The following is a 12,504-nucleotide window of genomic DNA, read 5'->3' as shown; positions in this document are numbered from 1 at the left end:
GGTCCAGAAGAAAGAAAAGGGCGAATTCAGACTCATACGCAACCTCTCAGCACCTAGGGGAGCATCTTTGAATGATGCAATCGATGAGGGCATCTGCAGCGTCAAGTATGCGTCGTTTGACCAGGCGGTAGAGATGTTGACAGTTCTGGGTCCCGGGGCATTGTTGGCGAAATCGGATGTTGAATCAGCTTTCCGACTACTGCCAGTACATCCTTTGGACCAACACCTGCTGGGTTTTTCCTTTGGGGACAAATACTATATGGATATGTGTATGCCCATGGGTTGCTCCGTGTCATGTGCATACTTTGAGACATTCAGCTCATTTCTAGAATGGGTAATGAGACAGGCAACAGGGCACCAACATGTAATGCATTACCTGGACGACTTCCTTTTGCTGGGGGCAGCGGGTTTTCAGGAGTGTGTGTGGGCATTGCAGAAATTTTGCATGCTCATGCGGGCTTTTGGGGTCCCGCTGGCGCCAGGAAAAACAGTGGGTCCGTCTACATGTTTGGAATTCTTGGGCATCGAACTGGATTCTGTGGAGGGTTGTTTCAGGTTACCCAAGGAAAAGATTGTGAAATTCAGAACAGCCTTACAGCAATGTTTAGTGAAAGAGAAGGTCATATTGTAACAGCTGCAACAGACTGTTGGTCAGTTGAATTTTGCATTAAGAGTGATACCTATGGCTCGCCCATTTTCCCGCTCAATCGCGCAGGCCATGAAAGGCCTGCGGGACAAGCATCATCGCACCAGGCTGTCAGTTGAGGTGCGCCAGGACATGCGAATATGGATGGCATTCCTGGAGAATTTCAATGGCAGAGTGGTGTGCTGTGGCCACGTCGGCGGACTTAGGTCTATGGACCGATGCTGCTGGCAGTGTAGGTTTTGGCGCCATGCTTGGCAACAAATGGGTGGCACAAAGGTGTCCGGAGTGGTGGGAAGAAAGCAGTTTGACGGCAAACATTGGTTTTCTCGAGCTCTTCCCAATATGGGTCGCATTAACTGTCTGGCCTGAGCAGTTGTCCAACCAATCAGTGATATTCTGGTCAGACAACATGACTGTAGTCGAATGCATCAACCAACAGGCAGCGCGGTGTAAGTTTATACTCCGCCTCATAAAAGAAATTGTGTTACGATGCTTGAAATTGAATGTGCAATTTAAGGCCAGACATGTCCCAGGGGTCTTGAATAACGCGGCTGACGCCCTTTCTCGCTTTAAGATGCAGCTATTCAGGGAACACTTGCCTGCGGCAGAAGCTTCACCAGCACACTTCCCAGCAACACTTTGGCAAATTGGTGCCCCCAACTACAGAACCTCGTGGCAGTCAGTTGAGCACCCAGGACAGCTTACGAAGGGGCGTTCATGTCTTATTGCAATTTCTTAGGACAAGCATGGGAAGTAAAGTGGGCGCAGGAAGTGAATTTTAACTCATACATGAACGCACTGCACGGAGAGGGGCACTCGGCGGCGACAGCTAGCAGACACAAAGCGGCCGTCTCTTTCTTTGCACAGTTAAAATGTGTCAGGGCCCCCACAAACAGGTTTTAGTGCGGAAAGTATTGAAGGGGTGGCGACGCCTACAGGCAAGCACCACTGATTACAGACGGCCTATAGGTTTGGAACGGTTGTCCCGGGTGTTGGATGCTTTATCTGACACATGTAGCTCTCCAGGGGAAGTACTCCTATTTAGAGCTGCATTTGCTTTGGCCTTTTATGGGGCATTGCGGGTAAGTGAACTGGTGGCCAACAACAAACTGGACAGGTTGGGTGGGCTGCAGCTGGAAGACCTCATGTTAAGGAATGATTCAATCTGGTTAACTGTACGGAAATCAAAAACTGATCAGGAGGCCAGGGGTGATAGCTTGGTACTACACCGGGCACCAACTAACCCATGCTGCCCGGTGTCACATGTGGAGGCATACCTCAGGCAACGGGTGGCCGGGCAATGGGGTCATTGTTAATGCACGCGGATGGTACCCCATTGACCAGGTTTCAGTTCCAAAGAGTTTTAGCAATGGCAATCGCCAAGGCAGGGCTTGATCCCAAGGAATTTGGGACACATTCTTTCCGAATAGGTGCAGCCACTGAGGCAACAGCGAGAGGTTTGCATGCCACCAGTGTAAAGAGGATTGGGAGATGGTCTTCCAACGCTTATAAGTGCTATGTGCGGCTGCACATGTTGTAAGTTCTGACGAATCAACCTGACACCTGCCTTGTTGTCTGTTTCCTTTCAGAGTCTTGGACCTGTGACGCAGGGCGGAAACTGTTACCTCAACAAATACGATCAACAGCAACGTGGCAAGACGACAGGAGGAGGACGCATGTAGTATGGGTTGTTGGTCACTCTTATGTGAGACAAGCTAAGCCAATTTTCTTTGCAGGTGATTGTGTACCGAGGGCAGAGAGCAGGGGTTGTCAGGTCTCATTTCATGGTAGGGGGGGCTCTGCCTAAATCAACTGAGGAGCTTCGTTTCCGACTTACTCGACAGACACACCCCGCCGCCCTCAATTGTCATCTTGCATCTTGGGGGGAATGACTTAGTGACACTGGGCAGAAGGGTCCTATTAGAAGAGATTATCGCGGCGGCGGGTTGGCTGGCGAAGGTGCTCCCGGGTTGCACCATAGTGTGGTCTCAGTTAATACCTAGACTGCAGTGGAGAGGGGCGGAGTCAGTTAGGGCGTTGAACCACTCGGTAAAGAGAGTCAACAACAAGATAGAGAAGCTGTTCAGGACACCACACTTACAGAGTATTCCACATGGGTACATCTGGGGGGATCACTTTTACTTGCATGATGTGGTCCACTTGACCGAGGCAGGCAATCACTTATTCACAAGGAACATACTAGCATGGTTAGAAGGTTTCGCGAGGTAGGTATGACCTTTCAGTGTAGGAGGGTTGGGGGGGCCAGATAGTCGGTCAACTATGCTGGCCTGTGGCGGTAAGGTCATGATCGGTGAGCAGCAATTTAAGGTCCTTAGGTGGCGGCACCATTCTCGAATGGGGGTCGCCCAGGGGGAGGGGCCAATGGTCTCTCCTAGAACTTCAGGGGCAGGATATCCGCTTGGTCGGAAGGGTGCGGGGGAGGGAGTAACGCTTTCCTTGGGCTGATAGCCACCCCGCACATACACTATGATGTCATAAAGTGGCGCGAGTGAAAGGGCCCTCCTCTTTGGTTTAATGGAGTTCACGGAGCGTACGGGGTAACCAGGAGAGGTACGTACTCTCCCGGTAACCGGGCCCTGTTGCGCATGCGCACTCATACGTGAGGGCGTAGCTGGTAATAAGGATCTGACACCGGTCAACGACCTTGCCGTAGGCCCAATAATTGTTAGGATGCAAAATTCATACGTAGGATATTAGATTCGGTTAGGAACACGCTGTATTAGACATTTGTTAAGGTTAGCCCTTCATACCTGTCTACGTTGATGTAAATCTAATGTCAGAATTTTGCATATTAATGATTGTGTAAATAATGTTTATTTTAACAATTTTAATTTGTTTTCATATTTTAATAAATACGGCCTGGGGTCCTGAGACCCCCCCGCCTTCCAAAGAAACTCTTCGCCTGCCTAAGTTACTTAGCGTATTGTTGTGGTGGTTGCTTGGCGGGGAGGGGGTGGTCGGTAGTCCCAGACCATACTGGTTCACGCCGCCAGGAAGTGCTGCGCGGCAAAGCACGCACTTGAGTGGTGCTAGGTCCCCGGACCAATAGGGGGGCCAGGCAAGGGTACGGATCCCCCAATCAGGGGCACCCCCTTCCTTTCCCCCCCTTTCCAAGTGCAATGACGAAAAGAGGAAAAAGGGGGATATAAGGCGACCCCCCCCCCCCAGGGCAGCTCACCGCTACATCATGGAGCTGGTGGAGCGTCGCAGAGAATTTTGATGCCTCGTAATATTGGAGAAGTTTCACATGAACGTTTCAGGTAGGAGGTGGACCAGACATCAAAACACCGCTAAGTCACTGAATTTGGTCTCGGTTGCATAATCGAGCGCCCAAAACCGTGACTCCAGGATCCCATTGTGCTGAGCAAGTAGGAAAACCTGGCCCCAGCCCTGGCACAGAGAACAAAGCGGCAACAGATAGAGGTGGCCAGAGTACTGTGCCCAGAACCAGTACTCTGATCCCCTGCTGTCAACAGTGGGACTCCCGCGTGGATTCACCCTGGTAACAGTCTACCGACTGAATGACCATTCAAGGTTCAAGTATAGGTCCTTCTCCGCTGCTGGGCCTGGCTACCTGCCTGACACATTCATTCTAAGTTCTGTTGGTCTGTTTTGCTGAACGAAGCAAGTGTCATTCTTTAACCCTGAGGTACTTGGAGTGCGCTGCAGTGTATGATTCTTGCATCTGTCCATTCCCTCCTGGTAGTTTTTGCACAGGATTCCGCTGGTGGTCATTCGGGCGTCAGACAAGGAAGCCGGGGGGATCGATTCTGCAGGGAGTTAAAGGAGCTAGGCAAGGCCACAGTAGAGTTAATGCACAACTAAGTTAACAGGCACATGGCTGTTTCATCGTAGCATTTCTAAAAGCAAACTGGATCAGTTATGAAAGATGATGTGTGTTTTTGATTATGCAAGACCGCATGTGATTGAGATTACCAGGGGCAGCATGAAAGTGTTAAATGTAATAGACCGCGAAAGGAGGAGAAAATGCAAAGAAAATGCTTCGGTACTCAATTTCGCCTTTTTTTATCATACCAGGTCCGATGACGCTGCTGAGAGAGGGGAGCTATTAAAAGATTACAGGAACTAAAATCAATAAACGAACAGCCTCGGCAAGGTCTGCTGGCTGGAGCTTTCATTCTGAAGACTGATCTAGCCAGCAGTTCATCTTAAAGTGCCCGATTTTCAGAAAAACTAGAATCAACTACTCTCTAAGAATTATTTCCAGTGACAGGGTCTAACCCAATGAACCAAAGGCATGCAACCAGAGAGCTGCCAACCACGAGACGTTTTTGAACCTGAGCAGTCATCCACTACGCTTTGAAGTTTCCCTCTAAAAGACTAACAAAATTCTATTAAAAAAAAGAAAAGATTTCTCACATTCCTGAGACGTCCATTTTGAATAGCCGGGCCTTTGACGTCTAAAACCTATAGAAATTGAGGTTCTGTGACAAAAGCCCATTCTTTAGGGTCTGGCTTGAGCGGCCACCACTTTGGACGGCCAATGCACGGTTCAGACATTTTGTCATTAAAGAGATTACTCCTACCGTCCTCTGTCCTCGGTTGCTGGGGGAACATGTAGTTTGTGAGCACAGTTTTCTGTGTCTCCGAGTCCACTTCCTTTTGCAGGGGGATGAGCGGCTTTGACTAAAAAAAAGGGAAAGCGCATGATTAAACATCTTACATGGGAGAACATAGTCTCAAGAATTTACATGATTCACGAGCGCTACTCGGTGCCTGGGTCTACTCCTGGAACTACAACTAGCAGCTATGGAAGAGCCGAGTTCACAGTACTGTGCCCGACTCACAAGCTGCATCTATTCTACAACACAAACATTTCTACATTTATTGTTACTATATAAATTTCAATTTGCGACTACTTCGAAAATTCAGGGGCATATGTAGGAAGCCGTTTGCGATTCGCAAACACCAGAATTCACAGAATGTCGCGGTTTGCGAATCGCAAACGGCGTTTTGGTATGTATGGGCCACATAGCTAAATAAGGAATCGCAAAAATTGCGATTCCTTATTTTGCTCAAGAATTTAAGGAATCGCAATTTTGCGATTCCTAAAATGCTATGTAGGGGTGCCTCGCGAATTGCGATTTTGGCTTTAGGAAGCGCAAAATACCACCTACTCCAAGTAGATGGTATTTTGCGATTTCCTGTCAAAATGCATTTTTTTTTATTCAAAGTGCCATGTGGCGCACAGACATGCCCTTAGGGCATGTATGTGCGCCACATGTACTTAAAGGCACATTCCAGGGGTGCAACAGGTGTCCTTTGGACACCCTGGCACCCTTGAAATTGCGATTCTCAAATTGTGATTTTCTCATAGAAAATCGCAATTTGAGAATGTATCCCCATTCATTCCTCTTGGCCCATAGGAATAAATGGGACACTCATTCCTTAATTGCGATTCGCAGTTTGCTAATCGCAATTAAGGAATTTTAGAGATTCGCTAATGATTTATTACCTACATTCCATTTTGCAATTCTCAAATAGCGATTCCTTAAAAATCGCTATTTGAGAGTCGCAAAATGGAAATTACCTACATATGCCCCTCAGACATCACAAGCAAGGCATAGAGTTTAACAGAGAGGAACACTGAACTGGGGCGAAATAACTGAGATTTTACAAAGATACAGACAAAACACCCACCTGATTGTCGGACAACCACATAGCAGTCAGCTGTTGCAGCTTTGTGAAGCTAAAGGGCAAATTCTTCAGCCTGAGAACAACAAAATTGGAGTTTAGAATTTAAAAAAATGCAATCCACTTAAGTGTTAAGCCTCACGCTGCACTTGCAAATATAAGAACACATCAGTGTCGAGACTGCAAGAGATGCTTAACAGAGCCACATTTTTAAAACATCAGTTGTTGGACATGAGAATATTCTCATATCACATTTTTCTGTTGTGATATTCATCTGTTTTAGAGTTTTCTAGGGCGTCGTTGAAACGAACGGTACTAAAAAACACGTTACTTTATTCAGTAATGGTCTTTCTGATGAATACTCACTCTAACCCAAGATTAATAACTTTTGGAATATTCCCAAAAAACAAACTGGATCTGATTTTTATTACCTATGCTGCCCGCAAGCCAGCAGGTGGCGCCATATGGCTCTGCCATGGCATTACACCGCCCTGGAAGTGACGGAGTGGAGCAACATGTAAGCGAACACCTGCAAACTGACGTCTGTTTCCTAATCGTTTTCTTTCTGCACCTTAATATTGGTACACCTGGAATAATCTGCAAGTTATACAGTTAGTCAAAATCTATCCTGGTACCTTACTATGATCAGGGGGCATGGGAATTATGCCGCAGAGGAGGGTCAAATTATACAACTGAATTGGGTCAATTATGCTGCAAGAAAAGGAAAATTATGCAGCATTATGCACCACATTTTGTGATAGCATTACTTAATTATTTTGTCGTTTTCAACTTGTTAGCTCAGTCTGGGCATTAGATGAACCTCATTAGTATCAGTTTAACACTCAATTATAGTAATAAGGTACAGATAGGTGAACAGTTAACCTGTGCAGTGGGCCTTCCCCTGCGCGGCAAAACGTGTAGCTGCGTTTTAGTAACTTTTGAACCATTTGAGCTAGAACCCACATTTTTTTGCTAAAATCTGCAGAATATGTGGCAGATGATGGATTATGTAGTACATTAAGCAAATCCACAATTATGCAAAAATCGCTGAAGCCTCACAATCGCATAATTCCTGTGGCCCTGATTTTGACATACAGGTGTCCGCTCTCATAATGAGGAGGTGAGAGGGAAGTGAGTAAGAGTGAGAGAGTAAGAGAGTAAGAGTGAGAGTATTCACCACAAAGAACACTATAGAAGGCAAGAAACCTATTCTCTGGATCGATACATCCAACTGCAGATGCCTCACTTTTAGAATAGATACCACAGCGGTGACTCCCCAAGGCGGTAGGTCTGAGAAGGGGACTCAGATTAGCAAATCTTGCAGCAACAAGTGAGTAAAATGCCCCTCCCTCTGACCCTGGCTGCAATGCAGTAGTGTTTCTGGAATTATGAGTAACAAAGCCCATGTCAAATCTTGGCAGTTACCAAGAATTGGCACCCGCCCACCCCACCCTGTAAATACCATAACAGAGGCCATGGCGCCGGTGGAATTAGATCCCAGGCCTTCCCGGGGGTTCCTTCTTAGCCAGCTTACAGAGGCTGAGGACTTTCCATTCTTTTGCACAGCCTTATCTTTGTTGATCCTAGTGTACCCCACTAACAGCTGTTCATCTACACAACTACAAACTAGTGGAACCTCTCCTCTGTTGGCAGGCTGAACCATTGACATGGAAGGTAGCCTGATTCCATGGCATCAATATGTCTGGAAAGAAAGGGGTGTAGAGAGGTTGCATGGAAAGCACTTGTAGTTCACTCACTTAGTGGGCAGAAGTAATGGTGATAAAAAAGACTGTTAATTGTCAGAAGCCGAAGTGACCAACTGTGCATAGTCTCGAATGGTGTGCACATAATCAGCATCAGTCCCACTGAGTCATGACAAATGGTTTTAAAAGGAATATATACGTCAGAAAACGCAGCACAAAGGATGATTTAAGGAGAGAGGGTTGGTAAGGCAAACATAAAAAGACCAAAGGTGCAGACAAGTAGTCATTAATTGTGCACACTGCACGGCTTTGTTGGGCCAGAGACAAAATAAACAATACATCAGGGAACTCTGCCTGCCGAGTGGCTGGGTGACGTACCCCACACCAGGCCACAAACTTTTCACAGTGCCCAGCATAGATGAACTTTGTGGGCAGGGGTCTGGCTTTAAGGATCACATAACCACTTTGGGTGGCAAGTCAAAATAATTTAGATACCGTCGCTCAATCTCCACACCTGGATATGTAGGTTGTTGAGAATGGTGTACTTGACCCACCACTGTTACTGAGATACAACCTCCCAAAAGGTTTGCGGATCAGAGGGTAAATGCTCAGGCACTTTTGGTACCAAACTTTCCTATCCCAGTCCAAGACTATAAAGATGACATGGCCCTGCTCAGTACTCGCTTTCCTCTGAACTCAAGGCAGGAGCGACAGTGTACAGGAAACCAATGTCGCATCTCAGACAGAATGAGTCTCTCCATTACCTTTTTAAAGGAAAGTCCACTATGTATGTAAGCTTAAAGTCTGCAAGTAACATGAGAGAAAGCTGAGCTGTGAATGATTAATGTATTGTGATGAGCTGTTCTTTAACCCCTCCCATGCTTGTGACGGAACCGTTCCATCACGCCCCTCGGGTGGGCTGTGCTGGTGACGGAACGGTTCCGTCACGGCCCGAATTCCGCGCCTGCGCTGAGCCTTCTATTGAGCGGGCGGGGCCGTGACGGAACCGTTCCGTCACAAGCACAGCTCACCCGAGGGGCGTGACGGAGCGGTTCCGTCACCAGTGTGGGAGCGCCGCGCGGCCCCCCCCCCGCCCCTTAGCACTGCGGCGGAATAGCCGCCGCAGTGAAAGGGTTAAAAAGGTGAGTCTTCAACTCTATCCTAAATTGCAGCAGTGTTGGGGTGGTCCTGATGGATACAGGGAGGTTGTTCCAGATCCTAGGTGTATAGATGGAAAAGGCCTTTTGTCTTGTTTGAAATTTTTTTTTTTTACACTTTTTAGCCTGCACTTTAATGGTGTCCTGGCTACGGAAGTGCCAAGAACCCCCCGAGATGGTGAGCTTGTCTGCAAGATAAGTGGAGGTGGTATTTGTGATGACTTAGTAAATGATGCAGCTGGTTTTGAAGATGGTGTGGGTCGGCAAGGGGATCCAATGAGGTTTCATCAGTGTGGGGGGTTATGTGATCATATTTCTTCAGGCCCTGGATGAGACGAGCCGCAGCATATAGGAAGCCCATGAGGGGCGCCAGTGTGACTTTTGAGAGGACCAGTAGGTCATTATCACTATCCAGACGTAGGAGTAAAAGGGCTCTAACAACATTTCTGAAGTCGCTTTCTGGAAGAAACAATTTGACCTTTTTTTTTAAAAAAAAGAGAGCTGATACAAGGCCATCTTTGTGTTTTTTGGGCAAAGTGTCCCTTGAGGAAAGGCTTGTGCCCACGGTGAGTCAAAGTGATTTGGCATTCAGTGAGAGTTGGGGTTTGAAGCGGTCACGGTTCATGTCAATGGGCCAGGTTTGCACTTTATCATGTTTGCTCTTCTTGGCAACTAATGGGCCAGGTTTGTACTTTATCATGTTTGCTTTTCTTGGCAAATAATAGGGTTTCTGTCTTGGATGGGCTGAGCTTCAGGTAGGCGCTGGACATCCAGGTTAGGGGCATGTGCAAGCAGTGTTGGATGTTTGAAGCTGAAGAGACTGTCATGTAGAGTTGTGTATCATTCGCATACCGGTGAATCTTGATCCTGTTATCTGTTAGTTGAGTACCAAGCACCTCCATGTAAAGGTTCAAGATGACATAAGACAGCATGGTACAATGGGGTACTCCATATGTGACAGGGATCTTTTGTGACCTGGAAGTGCCCATGTAAACAGACTGGGGTTTGGTTGGAAGGCTAGTTCACAAAAGCTTTGACACTGCATTTCACTGCGATGAACAGATCTAGCCAGGGCACTTCCCACTAACAGAAGATTCCCTGTGCCACCCGGTGATTGAGTAGCCACTCAAGGTCTGCTAGCCAATGTCTGTCCAGCTCATACGCCCTGGCAAGTAGGTACACCACTAGGTGGTTAGTTACTAGAAATATCTTCTGCTCCTACAACCGCCTCCAGACACGTAAAGCCTGCTGGCAAAGGATCCTGGAACTTACTCCACCTTGCTTGTTGCACTACCACATGGCAGTCATATTGTCCATTGAAACCTGTACCAGTCTTCCTATGATGGTCGGTAGAAGGCTTTCCCAGCTAAACTGACCACCCAAAGCTCCAAAAGAATGATGTGGAACTGGCTCTACGCTGGGGGCCAGATTTCCTCTGATCTCCGCCACGCTAGATGGCCCAGTCACCTTACTAGTGGTGTGTAAATCACAACCTTGAAGTCTGGGTGAGGAAAGGACAGTGGCCATTTGCAGGACATGTTGGTGTTTCTCTGCCACCATAGGAGGTCTTGAGTCGACTCTTGTGAGATCTGCAAACCATCAGAGAGGAAATTCCAGTGCTGGGCCAAGTGAAACCTTAGGCTCGATTGCAGGGTCTGCATGTGGCATCCATCACATTGGACTAGGAGGATGCATGAGGCCAGGAGCCCCAAAAAGCTCAGAACCATCCTCTTTAAAAAGAAGAACTGAGCCTAGAAGATTGATATACTATGCTGGATTTCAAGGGCTAAATGCAGAGTTAGAAAGGCCTTAAACACTACAGTGCCCATGATAGCCCTATCAAATGGAATTCTCTTTGTACGTGTATGGGATTACAGCTCATAGATGGAAAATCCCAAGGAGATCAAGAACTCAGCCATTGTCCGGAGGTGGTCTGTGACTAACTGCGACAAACCCGCCTTGAGTAGCCAGTTGTTGAAGTATGAGAATACATGTATCCACTAACTGCAAAGACAAGCTACAACTACCATCACGTTCATAAGCCCCAGAGGGGCTGTGGTAAGACTGTAGGGCAGCACAGTGAATTGGAAATGTTTCAACCCCACCATGAACCACAAGTAACGTATATGAGACTGCAGGACGGGTGTAAGAAACTATGAATCCTGCAAGTCTAGGGCACTGTTCCGTCCCCAGGTTCCTGAGCAGAGAACATCTGAGCCAGAGTGAGGTCTTGACTCATCCCTGGGAGGAGAAAGTAGCACGAATGGCACCTTTTATCCCTCTCCAAAGCCAGCACCCACTCAATGGCACTTTTGTCCATAGGAGACTGACTTCTTGCATAAAGATAGTGGCATGGTCTGCCAAAATCACTCTAGTGTGGGAGAAATAAAAGGTGGAGAATCTGATGGAAGGTGGGGACTAGTTGGTTTAAAAAATTGTAAGACCCAACGATCTGATGCGACAGCTCTCCAGCTAGGCAGGACACATTGGATCGGCTGGTCATGAGTCTCGGACAGCAAATCAAACTAGCCTGGGAGACACTACTACTCCTGGAAGCTCTGATGAATGCTGAACACATCACCGAAGAAGCAAATAGTGCACTACTAAGTTTCTGGATTTGGCCTGGCTTGATAACTGCAGCAATCAAGCCAGCATGGATGCACTCCTAGCTGAGTAAAAATGATTACACTCATCAAGAAGGGTTAAATTTAATCATCTCCTGTCATTCCTTCCTCTAATCTACAATGACACAAGAGGGAAGGGCCAAGTTGAATAACTACTTGGCAGAAATAGGACCCCATCCGGAACACCCCCTTTGTCTCTCTAATCATGTTAGTCTTTAATGTTAGCTACATGTGGTAAACCGAGGATATTCTATTCCTTGCTGGGTCTTCTGAAAGGGCTCCCATCGCTTACATCGAACTATGGACATACCTGTATCTATCTCCGTTTGAATCACATGAAGAGTGGAATCTACTACCTAATCAGATAGAGTCAGGTCATTAAAACCATTTTGTCCATTTTTTCAGAATTCAATTCAAGTGTAATCCCCCAAGTGTACCCCTGGAGTCCAGATCCACAAGACCTATAGAAACACAACAGTATCACAATTGTCATTCTTGAAGAGTAGTTGGCCTTCTTATAATTTGTCATTGATATCTTCAGTAACACAGCCCACCATGTTGGAATCCTTACTGCCCTATTAACGAGTGTATAGATAGCTATCTACAAGCCATAGAAAGGTGTAGCCAGTGTGACTTTCTGATATTTCAGAGGACACAAAAGTCAAGGAGGCGGCCCTCTGATCTTTGTACAAAGTCTG

At 47.0% G+C, this 12,504-nt stretch overlaps 1 protein-coding gene across 6 annotated transcripts in view; it reads right to left on the bottom strand.

Moving 5' to 3' along the window:
* The window catches only part of ERBIN (erbb2 interacting protein), a 912,789-nt gene that overhangs the window by 170,376 nt on the left and 729,909 nt on the right, over positions 1-12,504 (bottom strand). For all 6 annotated transcript variants that reach the window (XM_078675167.1, XM_078675172.1, XM_078675168.1 and 3 more), the window contains 2 exons: positions 6,329-6,398; positions 5,215-5,314 (listed from right to left, as the gene is read on the bottom strand). In XM_078675167.1, the coding sequence (XP_078531293.1) occupies positions 5,215-5,314; positions 6,329-6,398 (170 nt within the window). The remainder of the gene's footprint in view (positions 1-5,214; positions 5,315-6,328; positions 6,399-12,504) is intronic.

The sequence above is a fragment of the Lissotriton helveticus genome, chromosome 2_1 (assembly GCF_964261635.1).
Source record: "Lissotriton helveticus chromosome 2_1, aLisHel1.1, whole genome shotgun sequence".
In the NCBI taxonomy this organism is placed as follows: domain Eukaryota; kingdom Metazoa; phylum Chordata; class Amphibia; order Caudata; family Salamandridae; genus Lissotriton; species Lissotriton helveticus.
Note: the sequence above shows the minus strand (reverse complement) of the source record. Positions and strands in the feature narration are given on the sequence as shown.